Source organism: Nilaparvata lugens, chromosome 2, assembly GCF_014356525.2.
Source record: "Nilaparvata lugens isolate BPH chromosome 2, ASM1435652v1, whole genome shotgun sequence".
Taxonomy (NCBI): domain Eukaryota; kingdom Metazoa; phylum Arthropoda; class Insecta; order Hemiptera; family Delphacidae; genus Nilaparvata; species Nilaparvata lugens.
Window position 1 is genome coordinate 6,735,147 of NC_052505.1, and position 18,226 is coordinate 6,753,372.

Consider the following 18,226-nt stretch of genomic DNA (forward strand, 5'->3'; position numbering starts at 1 on the left):
CACATCCCAAGCGGTTAATACTACTGAATATGCCTGTTTTACGAATATCTGTTATTAATAATCTGTGCAAAGCAGGCCTAAATTTATATTATGTCGTAATTTTTGTGTCTTGTTGTGAAGGTTGTATGGTGATTATTCATATTAAATCAGAACGACTTGATGTTGTCAAAACCACTGGTTTATTAAAACAATTTGAGATACCAGTTCCGGCTGTAACACCATTACTAGAGATTGACTAGGTGTATCAACCGTAACTAGTAACTCAAATTGTTTTAATAAACCAGTGGTTTTGACAATATCAAGTCGTTTTCATTTAATTAATCCGTGGTCATTAAGATTGATCATTATTAATGAATTTACCAGTGATTGAAAAGAATGTCTGATTTTATTTTGATGTGTTTCATCAAATCCATTCGAGATTCACTGTAGATGCACTCAATTTTCAAGAACAATAGTAGTAGTAGTTATTGTTTTTAATAATTAGTATGTTTATTTCTCATATAATACCACAGTGAATGTTAACCGCAAATAAAATTTGATTTTGTAAGATCCTGTACAAAAACAATTTCAAGATAGCTCTGTCTTTTCATGTCTAGGTGCACCTCTGATCATAATTTAATATTGTAATGTTTCCTTTGTTTATCCACTGCAGAAAGGATTCTCCTGAATCTGAAAGGTACCTCTCCACATAACTTACTCCGCATGGCTCATCTAATTGAATTTATTTTTTAAGTTTTCTTGGAATGCTGCATGTGTTGAAGTTGAAAGTTAATAAATTTTAGATAAATTGAGTATTTTAGATTTTGAATTGCTTCGTTATCAAATCGCAGTTGTAGAATATTTGAAGCTGACGCATTTTGATGATGTGTTTGATTTCAGGAAGAAGTTTCCCGAAGAAGATCTTCACGAATTGTTCCCAGAGGGGTGTGGTGATCTGGCTTCGGACCAGTTCGAGCCTGGCTGGTTCCTGCTGGAGCATCATCATGCCACCTCGTTCGAGGACCTCAGAGTTGGACTCTCCTATTTGAGGAGAAAAGTCGAAGGTCAAAAGGAAGGCCAGTTATCATTTCTAAAGGTGGATATTTTTTCCATTCTATGATCACTTCACTTATTTAAATTTTTACCTGTTTTGTTCTGTTAGTACGAATAATTTCTTCTGTTCTTAACAAAAAATCAGGACTTTTCAAATATTTTTCTTCTTTTCCTCTCCCCAGTGTGCCATTACACCGTTGGGGTAGGTAGCCTCAGTCATTTCTTCCATGATTCCCGATCCATCGCCATTCTCTTCATCTCAGATACAGTCTTTCCTCTTCTCTCCTATCTCCTCAATCCGATCCTCATATGAATACCTTGGACGTCCTACTCCTCTCCTTCCTTGCACTCTCACATTAACATACTTTTTTGTTTTGCTATTATCCCTCATTCGCTGTACATGTCCACACTATCCCAACTTCCTCATTCCTATCCTTTCACTAACATCTCTCATGCCTAGTTCTTCCCTCATTCTATTATCCCTTACTCTATCACTTCTTGTTTTTCCAACAGCTTTTCTATGGAACTTCATTTCCACAGTCCTTATCTCAATTTTTTAAATATTTCGCCTAAATTGTAATCTTTGTCATTTATGTAGGTAAATTAGGAAGTGCATACCAATAGTTATCTAAAATGTGTTATCAAAAATAAAAAAAAATAAAAACAAATCACTTTTTTATTTTGACATCACAAATGACACTTTACATTATATAACAATTTGTAGATTAATAGACTTATCCAACTAGGATTTAACAAAACAAAATGAATTTTGTTACTATCATACAAAATCACTATAATTTATTAGTCAAAACAAAAATACTACTTGCTAAATTATAAAAAATCTGTTTGCAAGTAGGAGTCTCTTGTGAAAAAAATTTAGTTAATGCTACTACATTCACTCGCAGATTCACACACCATTCATGCAATTCAAGAATAGAAATTACATGTGTACAAGTGCTATTATTTTACAACTTAACTAGTTACAATGAATAAACTTTCAATAAGTTCTGGTGAAATACCAATAAGCCATTTGAAAATCTGTTTTTAAATGAAAAAATATTATCAGTTCTTTTAATTGAATCAGGCACATTGTTGAAAAATTTGGGGCCAAGGAAAACAAATGATTTTTGGAAAAAGGTTGTATGTGGTCTAGGAAGCCTTAAAATGTTATTAGTTGCACTTCTTGTGCTATATAGGTGATCCACCTCATATACCTGCCTACTGTGATCACCTGATAACAAAAAGAAAGAAGACAGAACCTTAAAAACAAAAATACACCGCAGTGGTAGACATTTGTAAAATTGGAAGATTGGGTACGAGTGTTCTGTTCTCCTAACACCTTTCATCACTCGGATTATTGATTTTTGTAAGGTGACTAGAGGCTTCAAATTGGTTTTATATGTAGAGCCCCAACAAGTTATACCAAAGTTAATTTTAGAGTCAACCAAAGCAAAATACAATTCCCTCAAGACTGCCTGAGGAAGCATTTTTGAAGCTATGTTGTATCATGTCGGAAATGAATAATTTATGTGCATCCTGCTGAATTTCAAATACCATTGATGTTTAAACGGATTATTATCACAAATAACACACTCAAATTTCCACAGGCAAATGTTGGCTCAGTGATGGAACAACTCGATACTCTGTTTCTCCTCAAGGAAAAGTTTGAAGCTGATATAAAGAATTTTGGCGTTGATAGAACAGTAAAAATGGAGAACTCAATTGCAGGTACGTTCAAGTTGGTCTTAAACATTTCTTATATCCAAGGGATCAATAAAATAAGGTCCTATAACAAGCTTTTCAGCTCTATAAAATTCTCCCCCCCCATCCCTTGCCTGTGTCATATGATACGTGATCGGAGGTTGAAAAATGACTGGTATATTAGTAGAGAAGAGCATTGTTTCCTGTCACTCTAGGGAAACTGTCCCAACAAAAATAAAGCATGGAAAATGTGAGCTCTAATTAGGTACAACAAATATATTAGGATGATTCTGTTTCTAAGAAATAACAATTCAAGTATAGGAAAGTAATCTTGGAGATATAAAAATATAGCTTTCTACTGAGAATGATAATGAGTATGGAATACCATGTATGATTAGTTCATTCTTTTTTTTTCCAACAGCTTTTCTATGGAACTTCATTTCCACAGTCCTTATGTCAATTTTTTAAATATTTCGCCTAAATTGTAATCTTTGTCATTTATGTAGGTAAATTAGGAAGTGCATACCAATAGTTATCTAAAATGTGTTATCAAAAATAAAAAAAAATAAAAACAAATCACTTTTTTATTTTGACATCACAAATGACATCACAAATTTTGACATCACAAATTTTTCAATTTTTTAGATAATTGACAATGAAACTAAATAGGATAGAGAGATACAAGCGGTCCATGCAAATGGAGGTCAAGTCACCATTTTTTTTATTCAAAAATGTCCACTTGATCATTCAATTTTTTGTACTTTTTATTGCTTCCTTTATATGTGTTGAAATGATAACAATAGAGGAAAATAATGTCCAATTATTATTAGCGTATGGCTTTGAATGGTGGGGAGACCCAAGGGTAGTTCCACCTCGCCGTATATAGTCCAAAGTTCCCTAATGGGAAACCGGACACTAAGGTTATAGTGAGCACAATACTTCAAATTTACACTTTTCACTTAGGAATAATGTGCAAAAATCAACAACACTTATTGGGCCATATGAATAAAGTTGAGCATTTGCTCATACTTCTAAAATATGGAGCATTTGCTTCATTTTCTATGAATGAACGTGAGTAAAACCTTTTGCTCATACTTATCAAAAAAAATAGTTTGAGCATTTGCTCAAAAGTAAAAGCTTTTGCTCAAAATTGTATGAATAAACTAGAGCATTTGCTCAACTTTTGAAGCAAATGCTTCAAAAAAGGTGAGTCTAGTCTAGAGCAGCTTATCACCTTTTGCTCATGGTAAAATGGCTCAACTAATTCGTATGAGGAAGAGGAAACTATACCAGATACTATCACAACAATAGTGTAGAACTATAAAACTCTTTTTAGATTCAACCATGATATATATCACCATTATTCCTACAAAAGAATAAATACAAAAGTTACCTGTTATAAAGATAGCCATCACAAAATAGGAAATAGGCATTTAAGAATAAGAGAGTGTAGACGATTATAAGAAGGCTATTGATATTATAAGAATATGCTGAAGATTATTATAGAGATGACATTTTTTCACGCTATTATTTCAAAATTCTAAACTAAACTAACCTAAAACTCTATTCATAAATAGAAAACAGAGCAGATGACGCAAACACAAGCGGTGCCCCCTGTTTGCATATTTAGCGCTTCCGTGAGCTATAAATACAAATTAAGGCTACAAAAGCGAATCAGCTGATGAAAAATCTTTAAAATACGTGAGCATTTGCTCCAGAGTTCAGGAGCATAAGGTAAGAGTATAAGGTAAAGCTTATTCATATCAAAATGAGCAAATGCTTTTGCTTCTACCTTTTGCTCATGAGCAAAACCTAATGCTCAATGCTTTTGCTCATGAGCATTTACTCTGGTTTTATTCATATGGGCCATTGTTGTTTGTGATTGAATATAAATTGTGGTTTTAATATTGATATAGAAGACCGGTTATTTCAGATTCGATGTTGGAAGCGAATAAACTATTTGAAGGAGTGCTGAAGCGTCGGGAAAGGGCCGACGCGACACGAAACGCGTTGGGCGTCTTGCAGCGGTTCCGCTTCCTCTTCACCCTCCCCGTGGCTATTGAACGCAACATCAAGAGAGGCGAATACGACGCCGTCATCAATGATTATGCGCGTGCGCTCAACCTATTCGGAAAGACTGATGTTGTCGTAAGTAGAATTTAGTAAGCTGCTCCTATATCAATCCAGCCTTAACCTAGCGCCGCAGTGCAGGATGGTTTCTCACAGCTTGGCGTTGTTGTCATTTGAGATGGGTGTCGTCTGGCTTGGAAGTGTTTCGGCCTCATTGGCCGAAAAAATTATCAAAAATATTTGATTTGATTTGATTGCAGGATGACTGTTAACGGTTGCCGGAAGATAAACAGCTGGTTTTTTCTTCGTTATTTTTCGTGATAAAGAAATTCTGATTGCAGATTCGTTATCAGCGACCCCAAGTTTAGCCTGAAGGCTCAGAACGTCAACAATGTTTTTAAATAATTAAAAATCATCATGAAAAGTCATTAATATGGTAGTACACCACGTTTCTGGAAACTTTTTACTGGTGACTGGAGTTATTATAGGTTTTAGTGATTATAGGTAACAGAAAAATCAAAATAATCGTGAGAAAATAACTGCTGATGAATGCGAATAAGACCGCCACCCTTGTTCTGTTATCTCGGCTGCTTGGCTGAGCCTGGCCGGAGGGATCAAATAACCGACTGGATTGATCTTTCGTCTGTCCGCTGGGCGGAACTACGCCGACCATTGCTGGGTGAAAGTTGTTACTGCGGCCGCTCGCATTCCCACCAACGCTGCTATTATTTGCTGTCTCAGGACTAGTCCGATTCAGCCAAGCAACCAGCCTGCACTGCGGAGCTAGGTTTAAAGCTTGATGTAGCCTTGAAGCTTGATCCTAAAGCAATCCAGCCAAATTCATGTAGATATTGATAATTGCACACAGCAACAGACGGAAATTGCAGATAGACAGAATAAAAATTCCTCTACGTGTTATCGAATGTTGCAACGCACGCAGACTACGGTCTGCTCACGTCTGTATGTAACGTCTGCAGACGTTTGATTTTCCATCAGCCTGCATACGTATGTCTGTTGCTGTGAGCGTTGACTTTTAGGATAGAAAACGTAATTTAATGACATAACTAAAATACAGTAATGTACGATCTAAAGCAGCCGTGGGAAGGTTGGATTATACGGAAATGTTGAGTAGCCGTAGTCGAGTTTAGATGCTCTTTGTAAACCAATTCAGGCAAAAAATGTTTCGCGGCCCACTCCCATGTTCTGGATGGACAAGTTAACCCGTTGGTCACGGCATCCTAAAAGCAGTAGTTAATTCATGTCGGCGCAATTATATTATTACAAAAATTAAAAACCTTTAATAGTCCCAGTTTTGAAAATTTTCAATTTGAAAAAGTTGGAAATTGAAATGCAATTCAAACTCATCGGGTAGTATAAAAATGAATAATTCGACACTATTCATTTATAATTTACTATCCGTTTGATTCTTTCCATTTCCATAGATATAATTGATAGTTTCATTCTATAATATAAATGTATTTTCTCGTTAAAAGTTTCTAATGAGATGTTGTCTCTACATGTTAGATAATTCATATAATTTTTTATTTGAATGGTATTGTATTCTCTTAAAGGTGATTGAGCAAAAGCATTTCTCCATTTTAAAATAAAATTCGGTAATGTGACTCAAGGTTGAGGCTTATACAAATAGTATTGTAATTTTTCAGTGTAATGGATATTCAAAGAATATAATGATGAGTTGTAATAAGTGTTTTATAAATTTTCAGATCTTCAAAAAAGTATTGATTGAAGTTGAACAGAAAATAAATGATCTTCAAGAAATGCTCAAACTAAAACTGCAAGATATGCCAACTACTCTCGATCAACAGAAGAAAATAATAAGGTAAATAGAACATTCCATCTCAATAATGAAACATTCTTGGTTCTCTTTTGTTGGCAGTGCAGAAGGAAATTTAATTTACAGTACAGTGTGTATGATGGATTGTTTACTTGTGTTCTATTCATTTTGTTTGTAACTATTTTTTATTGCAAGAAAATAAATTTAGGGTCGGTTTACGAGCTTGGGATTTAGGTAAGTTCTAGACTTTCAACAGCTGGATTCAGAAAATTGCTTTCAAAACGGGGCGTAGTCGCAGTAAATAGTTGCAGCAAAATAAATCTTCATTTTCTCATTTCTATCATTGGAAACGATTTACCTTGACGAACATTCCTAAATAATTCAAAATAGCTGAAACTTTACACAATTTTCTCTTTATTTTATTTTGTGTTCAATTTTCCGAAATTTAATTTAAACGTGACTTTGACTATGACTACGACTACGCCCCGTTTCGGAAAGCCAATTTTCTGACTCCAGCTGTTTAAAGTCTAGAACTTAGCTAAATCCCGAGCTCGGAAACCGGCCCTAGAATTTCAACTACAATAATTGATTTATCAAGAGTGAGCTTATACTTTTACTAAATGATAATTGAGAGTTTTAAACTAGTCAAAACGTATAATGATACATGTTTCCAAATTATTCTTTCTTACAGATACTTGATTTTTTTCAAACGCAATTCTTGGACTTCTGTGGTTACATTCAAGTTTTATTACCAAATATTTAGTTCCTGCGTACTACAAAAACCATCCACTATCAGTCAAGATAATTAATAATTTTTCCTACAGTTACGTTGGAAAGTGGCCATTGCTGCACTGATTACAGAACGCAAAGAATCACTTTTCCGCTCTAGTGCGGGAAAAATTTTTCTGCACTCCAGATTTGCAACATGGCAACGCAAAATACTTAGTAGGTTATATGGAGCAACAGTGCAGCAAAATCAAAATGAAGTTGGTAACAGTGACTGCTGTGGCTGCTATAGTGAGCAGAGGTGCAACCAAGCACAACGCGCTAATTATTATTCATTATATATTATAACCAAGGACAACATTTTTATTCAATTTGACAATAAATTAAGGTTTTTATCAATAATAAAATTACACAGAAAAACATTTGATGCATTTCAGGCAATTTTACCTATAATTACCCACTTTTCATATTCAATGGTAACTGTAGGAAAAACTTAATGTGAAATACGTGCGCAAAGTTCCTCTGCTGCACTCAAGAAACCATTCCGCCCTCGCCTACGGCTCGGGCGTAAACGTTTCTTTCGGTGCAGCAAACTGTCACTTTGCGCACTAGTTGCACAAATAACTAATACAGATGGAAATAACTGAGATATTGCAATAATTGCGATAATTATTATTCAAATGCTAATAAATTGATAATTATTATTAAACGAAAATCCAAATTAAATGCTGTACTTCACCCCGAAGACTTCTACTACTGCAAATATTGATAACAGGGTAAACAGTTAGATGCAAATTCGATGAGCGCTACTATTAAAAAATTATTTGTCAGCCCGGGAATTGAACCCAATATCTCCTAAATGCCGGTCAGGAATGCTTACACCAAACTGACAATCTGTGGATAGCATAATAATTATAGACTGATAATAATTATCAATTCATTAGCATTTGAATAATTGCAATATCTCCATCTGTAGACTGGCTGGCCGCTATGGCTTCGTAAAAAATGAGCGCTGCTATCCAGAGATTGTCAGTTTGGTATAAGGGTAAGCGTTCCTGACCGGCAATTAGGAGGTTACTGGGTTCGATTCCCGGGCTGACAAATAATTTTTGAATAGTAGCGCTCATCGAATTTGCATCTAGCTGTTTACCCTGTTGTCAATATTTGCAGTAGCAGAAGTCTTCGGGGTGAAGTACAGCATTTAATTTGGATTTTCGTTTAATAATAATTATTAATTATTAAAATATGTTATCTCAATTATGAAGATATATCATCAAATCATGAAAAATCTTAGTGATTATAATATATTTAAGATATAATTGATATTTATAAACAAGAATCAACTATTTATTTTGTACCTTATATACCTGGATGACTTAATTCACAGCTACCTACTATAGAAGGTGGTGGTAAAAGACACTGTGCCGTCCTATCAATTCCTCTGACTCTACAACGTCAAAAAGGGTATTTATAGGATCCTGAGCAAATTCATTTGAACCTTAATCAATTGACTATTTTTTCTCGATCTTTGTAGAAATCTAGTGAACTTGGATGCAGGAGGTGACCCTGCTTGGAGCGCGATACAAGTGCACGCCAAATACCTCACCCAGCAACTCAATTCTTGCTTCAATACTCATATGGCTGCTGACACCTCAATCGAAGAAGGTTTGTCACAATCTCCAATTACATTAATTCATTCGTTTGTAAAAAAATATTTTAATACAGTATACTTGGATTTATAAAATACCTACTCCTATTTTATTGAACCTAACTGAAAATACTTGCAATCATGTAAATAACATAATATCAAATAGAATAATTAGGTAAAAATTTATATAACATTATGATATTAAATAATGTAAATCAGTTTGAACACTTCTACAACAACATAGCATTTTGTATTTGGATAAATAATAATTTGCTCTTTGATAATCTCATACTGCTTAGTCGTTTAAAATTGTTCTAATTGATTTATCTATTAGCATCTCTAACTATAGCAATTCCACCAGTAGGATTGAAGAATATTTCGATATATCGGTAGTATTCCAAGAATGAATATGGTTTTCTATTTCATCTGGTTCAATTTAAATTGTATATAATATCGTCGATATATACGTAAATAATTGTCGATATATCGGTAGTATTCCAAGAATGAATATGGTTTTCTATTTCATCTGGTTCAATTTAAATTGTAAATAATTACCTATGATATCAGTATAATTATTCTATAACTAGATATTTATGTGAATTTTAACTAATACTTTAGATTGTTGATTTATAAATTGAACTATCCAATTGACTCGTTTTTCCATACTTCTTTCTATTTTGAATGATGCACATATAAGCTTTTTGCCTGTTCAAAAACACGATTCTATGAGATCATAGAGAAGTATACAGACAGGTAATGAGTAATTATTACTCTCAATCTTTTCTGTAGAGAGTATGGTTCTTATTGTTCACTAAGGATTATAATAACTCTGATTGCAAAAGGTTTTAATATTTGAATTGTAATAATGATCCACCTTTATCACCAAGATTGAAGGATTGTTTAAAATCATTCTATTTTTAATTTCAGGGAAAACTCCGAAAGGCTCGCATTCCAAACATACAAGAACGCCAAGTGGAAATCAAATCCTTGATTCTCAGGTAATTGTTGAATTACCAATAGCCAAAGACCTTAAAGATGCATAGACTCACATGCAGCGCTAGTGTCGTACTTGGAATTGAAATCGGCCATTGAGGGGGCAACCTATAAGATTATTACATACCAATGCCTTTGTAATCTATAATATTACAAATATATTATCACGTACACCCTGAGTAGCTTCAGAGGTGGGTGATTGATACCCAGGTGTTGCTCCTGGATGACTTCGCTCAGTCGTAATGTGGGCGGGGAAAGGAGGCAAGTCGAAGTTCCTCTTCCTTCTTCTTTGTGCCTCAGCTGGCGTGAACAGCACCTCCTGGTGCTTCTGACGGCGTGAAGGTCGCTCTCTTCTCTGATGACACCACTTTGATGTAATTTTGTATCGGCCTTACGGCCTCGGTTCCGCTCCAGTGGAGTAGGAAAAGGAAGGACAGAAAGGATAGGGACGGCAGACAACGGTCCGCTGTGCCCTGGGGAGAAGGAAGAATAGGGACGGCAGACAACGGTCCGCTGTGCCCTGGGGAGAAGGAAGAATAGGGACGGCAGACAACGGTCCGCTGTGCCCTGGGGAGAAGGAAGAATAGGACGGCAGACAACGGTCCGCTGTGCCCTGGGGAGAAGGAAGAATAGGGACGGCAGACAACGGTCCGCTGTGCCCTGAGGGGATGGAAAGAATAGGGACGGCAGACAACGGTCCGCTGTGCCCTGAGGGGATGGAAAGAATAGGGACGGCAGACAACGGTCCGCTGTGCCCTGGGGAGAAGGAAGAATAGGGACGGCAGACAACGGTCCGCTGTGCCCTAGGGGATGGGAGGACAGGGACGGCAGACAACGGTCCGCTGTGCCCTGGGGGAATGGGAGGTCAGGACGGCAGACAACGGTCCGCTGTGCCCTAGGGAGATGGGAGGTCAGGGACGGCAGACAACGGTCCGCTGTGCCCTGGGGAAATGGAGGACAGGGACGGCAGACAACGGTCCGCTGTGCCCTGGGGAAATGGAGGACAGGGACGGCAGACAACGGTCCGCTGTGCCCTAGGGAGATGGGAGGTCAGGGACGGCAGACACGGTCCGCTGTGCCCTGGGGAAATGGGAGGACAGGGACGGCAGACAACGGTCCGCTGTGCCCTAGGGTGATGGGAGGTCAGGGACGGCAGACAACGGTCCGCTGTGCCCTGGGGAAATGGAGGACAGGGACGGCAGACAACGGTCCGCTGTGCCCTAGGGTGATGGGAGGTCAGGGACGGCAGACAACGGTCCGCTGTGCCCTGGGGAAATGGGAGGACAGGGACGGCAGACAACGGTCCGCTGTGCCCTAGGGTGATGGGAGGTCAGGGACGGCAGACAACGGTCCGCTGTGCCCTGGGGAAATGGGAGGACAGGGACGGCAGACAACGGTCCGCTGTGCCCTAGGGAGATGGGAGGACAGGGACGGCAGACAACGGTCCGCTGTGCCCTAGGTATATGGGAGGACAGGGACGGCAGACAACGGTCCGCTGTGCCCTAGGGAGATGGGAGGACAGGGACGGCAGACAACGGTCCGCTATGCCCTAGGTAGATGGGAGGACAGGGACGGCAGACAACGGTCCGCTGTGCCCTAGGTAGATGGGAGGACAGGGACGGCAGACAACGGTCCGCTGTGCCCTAGGGAGATGGAAGGTTAGGGACGTACGGCAGCCAACGGGCCGCTGTACCAGGGCAGGAGGTCGGGGACGTACGGCAGCCAACGGGCCGCTGTACCAGGAGCAGGAAGGTTTGTGAGCGGAATGCTGTGGACTGGGGCTCGTCCGGCGTTTAAATACTCCCCGAAAGTGGAGGGGATGGAGTTGTGCCGCCGCCAGAGGCGGTGGAAATCATCTCGATGCGCGGAAGATGGTGCGCCATCGGTACCTTCCTTATCTCCGCGGTCGGCTAGCGTTGCTGATAGCCGAGCGTCTTTCTCCAATATTATTAATTATTTAGCAATATCTTCCGTCACAATTTTACTTTGTGACACCCCACTCCTACTTGGGGGGGGGGGGGTCGGAGCCCTCTATGGCACCACCTTTAAAGGCGTGAGCCATCTAGGCATCACCTTAAGAGGTGTACACCTCCCAGGCATCACCTTTAGAGGTGTATGCCACTCACTATGATCATCATCTACACCCGGTCCACCAGGTACATATTTATATCGTCCATCTGGTAATTGGATTTTTATACGTGGCTTGCCAGCCCGTTTGCGTTTACCAGGTGTCGAGACTCGTTTGCAGAACACTGGATCCCTCCTCCTTGAGGGACCTGGTGTGGGTTCCTGGGACGGTGGGACCACTTCATTGATAGTTGCACACTGCGTTGGCTCTCCAACGTCCATAACCATTGAGGGTGGCACGGACTCCTCCACATCCATAGCAGTAGGGGGTGGTATTGACTCTTCCACATCCCTCTCGGATTCACCACTAGTGTTGGTGGCTGGGGAATGAATCGTGGCCTGGCGTTCAGAGTCAGTCATCTCATTCCTGTGATCCATCACTATGTTGCCCCAGGATGCTTGCCTTGGAACATATGTGATGCGGAAAGAGAAAAGGGACCCAAAGTCGCACTTTGAACATTTTGAGATAATATTTTTGTATTTTTAAGCTATGAATTCCTGACAATTCAATGCAAAATTCAAATTTTTATCTGTAAATTTGAAAAAGTTATGGCAGTTTGAAGTTTTCATAACTGAAATGGTAGTTTTGAGAAAAACGCGTTTCAAAGTTTGATAACATAATTGCTTGTTTATTTCAAATACTTAAGAGATAAATTATACATCAAAACAAACTTTAATGTGTCAACAATCAAAAAATTGATGAAAAAGTTCCCCCTTCCTCTTTACTCTTCCCCCCCACCACAATTCCCTACCACTCTTTTATCCTCTTCATACCTCTACTGGCCCCATTTATCCTCTTTTCTTTTAAGGTCTACTTGATAATCATCATCCCTTATATTATACTCCTTCCCTTTACTCCTACCATTTCAATTTACTCCTCACCCCCTCATCACTGCCCCCTCTCCCACCCCTCTCTTATCCTCATCATTCTATTATAGGCCATATTCATCCCTTTTTCACTCCTTTCTCCTTAGTATACTTTGAAATTAGTATCCTTAATAACTATACTCCTTCCCTTTATGCCTATCCTCCCCATCTGCTTGCCCCTCTTCATCACCCCCCCACTCCCACCCCTCTCTTATCCTTTTAATACCTCTATAGGCCCTACTTATCCCCTTTTCACTCCTTTTAACTTAAGTAGCTTATACTTATAAATTATTATCCTTAATTATTCTCCTTCCCTTTACACCTACCCTCCCTATTTTCTCATCCCCCTCCATCACTCCCATAAGCTCGTTCATAACCCCCATGTCCCTATCCCTAAAAACTATAAAATAAAAAGATGGAAAATACAAACAATAAAACTACAATTTAAATGTTTTCTCTCTTTTTCACATACCAATGTCAAAAACTCTTTCCATAAACTCTTTAATAACCCCCATGTCCCTAAAATCTAAAAATAAAAAGATGGAAAATACAAACAATATAACTACAACTAAAATGTTCTCCCTCTATTCCAAATACCAGTATCAAAAACATCTCTAAGGTCTATCTTCAAGGTCTTTGATGTTTATCAACAACATAACCTCAAGTGAATTCAAACAGCTGTTTCTCTGCCAATCACTTTTCACCTGATAACCTTTAACATTTTTGAACTCTCTTCCAGAGCTCAAGCATTAGCTTTTCTGGGAGAGCCCATTATTTCAATATTAAAATAAAAGAAAATTGAATATGTTTTTAAATTAGTTATAACAGTTTAAATTAGTTAGATTATAATTAGTTATAACATTATAAGAATGTTTTTTGTATCACTTGTTTGTAAAAAAAGAATGGCAATAAATTGATTTGATTTGATTTGATCTGTGGAATAGCATGGCTGCCAACAGTGTCTTGTTGGATAAAATGTTTATTTTAACATAAATAATGTTCTGTATGAAGTATGGAACTGTACTAATTCTCTTCAATGCCAAAATAATTCATAGCAGGTTATTTTGTGCAGCACTTCCATATGCAGTAGTGTGTTTTAGAAAAGGGACCTCTTGTCGCACAATGTTATTTCTCCATAACGACTTTGGGTCCCTTTTCTTAAACAGAACATAGCTCCACTATTCGATTATTATCGAATACAATCGATGTTTTCCAACAGTTGATGTTATGTTTAACCTGTACAGAATGAAGCAGACTACATTAATCGACTAAAAACCGAGTATCGATATTTTTGACATTGATCACTTGATTTGCCTCTCCTGAAAAATTTTCTCCAGCGACTTTGGGTCCCTTTTCGCTTTCCGCATCACATATGACAACTCTGCTTTGCTATCAATCAAGGCATTGGGTTCGACTCTGTTCAAACCATCCTGCTTGAACATCCTTCTGTCGCGATCCTTGTTGTCCTGAGATTCGGATTGTACAGCTGATATTGTTGGGACTGCTGTTGTCTTAGTCCCCAATAAGAGAGATCGCGACATTATTAGCGGACTTGTAGGATTCAGTTGGGGAGGATCCCACTCTACCTCTCTCGTGAATGTGTGAATATTCACTCTGTTTTCACGCATAAATTCCATGCCTAGAAGCAACTCTTGTCCAAGTCCTTCCATTATAGACGCCACTAGTGGAACTGTGATTTGTCCTATAGTTACATTAGTTGTCAGCTTCCCATTTAATGGGGTAGTCCGTCCATCAGCTAATATTGCTTGGTGACGTGCTGGATCTTTCCGTATCATCCCTATTTTCCGGAGGACTTCATAGACCTCGTTACTCATATAATTAGCTTCAGCGCCAGTATCTAGCAATGCCCGACACTTTTTACAGCCGATTGTCACGGTGATAAATAGTCTGTTGTCCCTTGATGACTCTTCAATCACAGGAATCCTTTGTGCCGTTTGCATCACTGCTGTCTTGTTTGGAATCTTATTCTCCTTTTGCTCATCACAGGCACATTCCAGTGCTCTCTTTCCGCACCTTTTACATGGCAGGATTTCGGGACAGTTTGATCTCCAGTGCCCCGGTCTCTTGTATTGCCCACACATGGGTTCAGACTCACTAAGAGATGGTCTGTTACTAGTAGGGGTTATAACTGTCTCAACCTTGAGCCTTGTAATCTTTTTCGTGTCCTCAATCATGTGAACTCTCGAATTCTGTCTATTCTGTTTCTCCTCTGCTTTTATTTGTTCATACTCCCTCGCGAATTTTTCCAATTCGTTGATACTATGAACATCTGATTGCCGAATATACAATTTGTACCGTGGGAGGAGATTCTTATACACTCTCTGTAATTTATTTTCGTCTGTAAAACCTCCTCGACGTCTCATGAGTGTCAGTACATCTTCGAGAAATTCGTCAAACGATTCACCTTCCTTTTGCTTCCTTGCCTGAATTAGATTCTCGAGGTCCTCCTCATAGGTAAGTGGGTAGTAGCGTGATCTGAAATCTGTCACGAAATTGTCCCATGATCTCCATTGGTCACGACGATTACGCATCCATAGGGTAGCTTTACCAACTAGTAATTCAGGAAGGGCAACTAGTAGTTGGTTGCCAGTGAGCCCATAGGCTTGTTGTAGCTCGTCTAGCCTTTCTAAGAAGCTGGGAGCATCTGATTGGCCGTCGAATGACAGTCTCCAGCTTCTTACTTTGTCACATACCGCCCCTGGGTCCATGAGGGGGTTTGTGTGAATGTTGGCTCCAACTTCAGCATGAGTACCTGTTGCTGAGTGTCCAGATCCCCCACTGCTTCTGCTCACTATTCCGGGTCTTAGGCTGGGATAACGTACAGCCATCTTCTTATGTTGTTCTACTAACAACCTTCTCAACTCAGCAAGTGTTCCAGATGACACTATGCCCCAATCTTGTAGAAGATTGAACGCTTCTTCCTTTTTCAATTTATAGATCCAGGAAACTCTGGGGTCGGCTATCACCTCGGGGTTTACGTCCTCAACTGACTGATCCTCTGTCAGCTCCTGATGTCGAGCATCTGAATCAGACTCGCCCTGTTCACTCATGATGATTCTTACTTCGTTGCCTCGTGCCCCAAGTGCGGGCGCCAATCTATCACGTACACCCTGAGTAGCTTCAGAGGTGGGTGATTGATACCCAGGTGTTGCTCCTGGATGACTTCGCTCAGTCGTAATGTGGGCGGGGAAAGGAGGCAAGTCGAAGTTCCTCTTCCTTCTTCTTTGTGCCTCAGCTGGCGTGAACAGCACCTCCTGGTGCTTCTGACGGCGTGAAGGTCGCTCTCTTCTCTGATGACACCACTTTGATGTAATTTTGTATCGGCCTTACGGCCTCGGTTCCGCTCCAGTGGAGTAGGAAAAGGAAGGACAGAAAGGATAGGGACGGCAGACAACGGTCCGCTGTGCCCTGGGGAGAAGGAAGAATAGGGACGGCAGACAACGGTCCGCTGTGCCCTGGGGAGAAGGAAGAATAGGGACGGCAGACAACGGTCCGCTGTGCCCTGGGGAGAAGGAAGAATAGGGACGGCAGACAACGGTCCGCTGTGCCCTGGGGAGAAGGAAGAATAGGGACGGCAGACAACGGTCCGCTGTGCCCTGAGGGGATGGAAAGAATAGGGACGGCAGACAACGGTCCGCTGTGCCCTGAGGGGATGGAAAGAATAGGGACGGCAGACAACGGTCCGCTGTGCCCTGGGGAGAAGGAAGAATAGGGACGGCAGACAACGGTCCGCTGTGCCCTAGGGGATGGGAGGACAGGGACGGCAGACAACGGTCCGCTGTGCCCTGGGGGAATGGGAGGTCAGGGACGGCAGACAACGGTCCGCTGTGCCCTAGGGAGATGGGAGGTCAGGGACGGCAGACAACGGTCCGCTGTGCCCTGGGGAAATGGGAGGACAGGGACGGCAGACAACGGTCTGCTGTGCCCTAGGGAGATGGGAGGACAGGGACGGCAGACAACGGTCCGCTGTGCCCTAGGGAGATGGGAGGTCAGGGACGGCAGACAACGGTCCGCTGTGCCCTGGGGAAATGGGAGGACAGGGACGGCAGACAACGGTCCGCTGTGCCCTAGGGTGATGGGAGGTCAGGGACGGCAGACAACGGTCCGCTGTGCCCTGGGGAAATGGGAGGACAGGGACGGCAGACAACGGTCCGCTGTGCCCTAGGGTGATGGGAGGTCAGGGACGGCAGACAACGGTCCGCTGTGCCCTGGGGAAATGGGAGGACAGGGACGGCAGACAACGGTCCGCTGTGCCCTAGGGTGATGGGAGGTCAGGGACGGCAGACAACGGTCCGCTGTGCCCTGGGGAAATGGGAGGACAGGGACGGCAGACAACGGTCCGCTGTGCCCTAGGGAGATGGGAGGACAGGGACGGCAGACAACGGTCCGCTGTGCCCTAGGTATATGGGAGGACAGGGACGGCAGACAACGGTCCGCTGTGCCCTAGGGAGATGGGAGGACAGGGACGGCAGACAACGGTCCGCTGTGCCCTAGGTAGATGGGAGGACAGGGACGGCAGACAACGGTCCGCTGTGCCCTAGGTAGATGGGAGGACAGGGACGGCAGACAACGGTCCGCTGTGCCCTAGGGAGATGGAAGGTTAGGGACGTACGGCAGCCAACGGGCCGCTGTACCAGGGCAGGAGGTCGGGGACGTACGGCAGCCAACGGGCCGCTGTACCAGGAGCAGGAAGGTTTGTGAGCGGAATGCTGTGGACTGGGGCTCGTCCGGCGTTTAAATACTCCCCGAAAGTGGAGGGGATGGAGTTGTGCCGCCGCCAGAGGCGGTGGAAATCATCTCGATGCGCGGAAGATGGTGCGCCATCGGTACCTTCCTTATCCCCGCGGTCGGCTAGCGTTGCTGATAGCCGAGCGTCTTTCTCCAATATTATTAATTATTTAGCAATATCTTCCGTCACAATTTTACTTTGTGACAATATAGATATAATATCTCATGCTAAAATACCCCAATGGCGGCCTTCAATTTCAAGTAAGAGCTATCATTGGGAAGGCATAGGCATTTTGGATCTATATCTCTTTAAGGTCTTTGCCAATAGAGGGTCTTTAAGGTCTTTAAATAGGTCTTTTTCATTCATTCATTGATGCACAAGATATTATGAAAATGATTGTAATGTCAGGTTGAATTCTCAGTTTCTCTTCCGAATTTGAATGAAAATGGTTTGTATATTCATCTCAAGCATCAATTCTTAGGTTATGTTTTCTGATTCCCATTTTCAAAAAATGGTT

At 41.1% G+C, this 18,226-nt stretch overlaps 1 protein-coding gene across 1 annotated transcript in view; it reads left to right on the forward strand.

The window, feature by feature from the left end:
• The first annotated feature begins 602 nt into the window (after positions 1-602).
• LOC111057770 (exocyst complex component 2) overlaps positions 603-18,226 on the forward strand; it is a 33,874-nt gene continuing 16,250 nt past the window's right edge. The window contains exons 1-7 of the mRNA XM_039420420.1: positions 603-676; positions 880-1,075; positions 2,640-2,760; positions 4,667-4,881; positions 6,528-6,643; positions 8,859-8,989; positions 9,900-9,970. Of these exons, the coding sequence (XP_039276354.1) occupies positions 627-676; positions 880-1,075; positions 2,640-2,760; positions 4,667-4,881; positions 6,528-6,643; positions 8,859-8,989; positions 9,900-9,970 (900 nt within the window). The 5' untranslated portion in view covers positions 603-626. The remainder of the gene's footprint in view (positions 677-879; positions 1,076-2,639; positions 2,761-4,666; positions 4,882-6,527; positions 6,644-8,858; positions 8,990-9,899; positions 9,971-18,226) is intronic.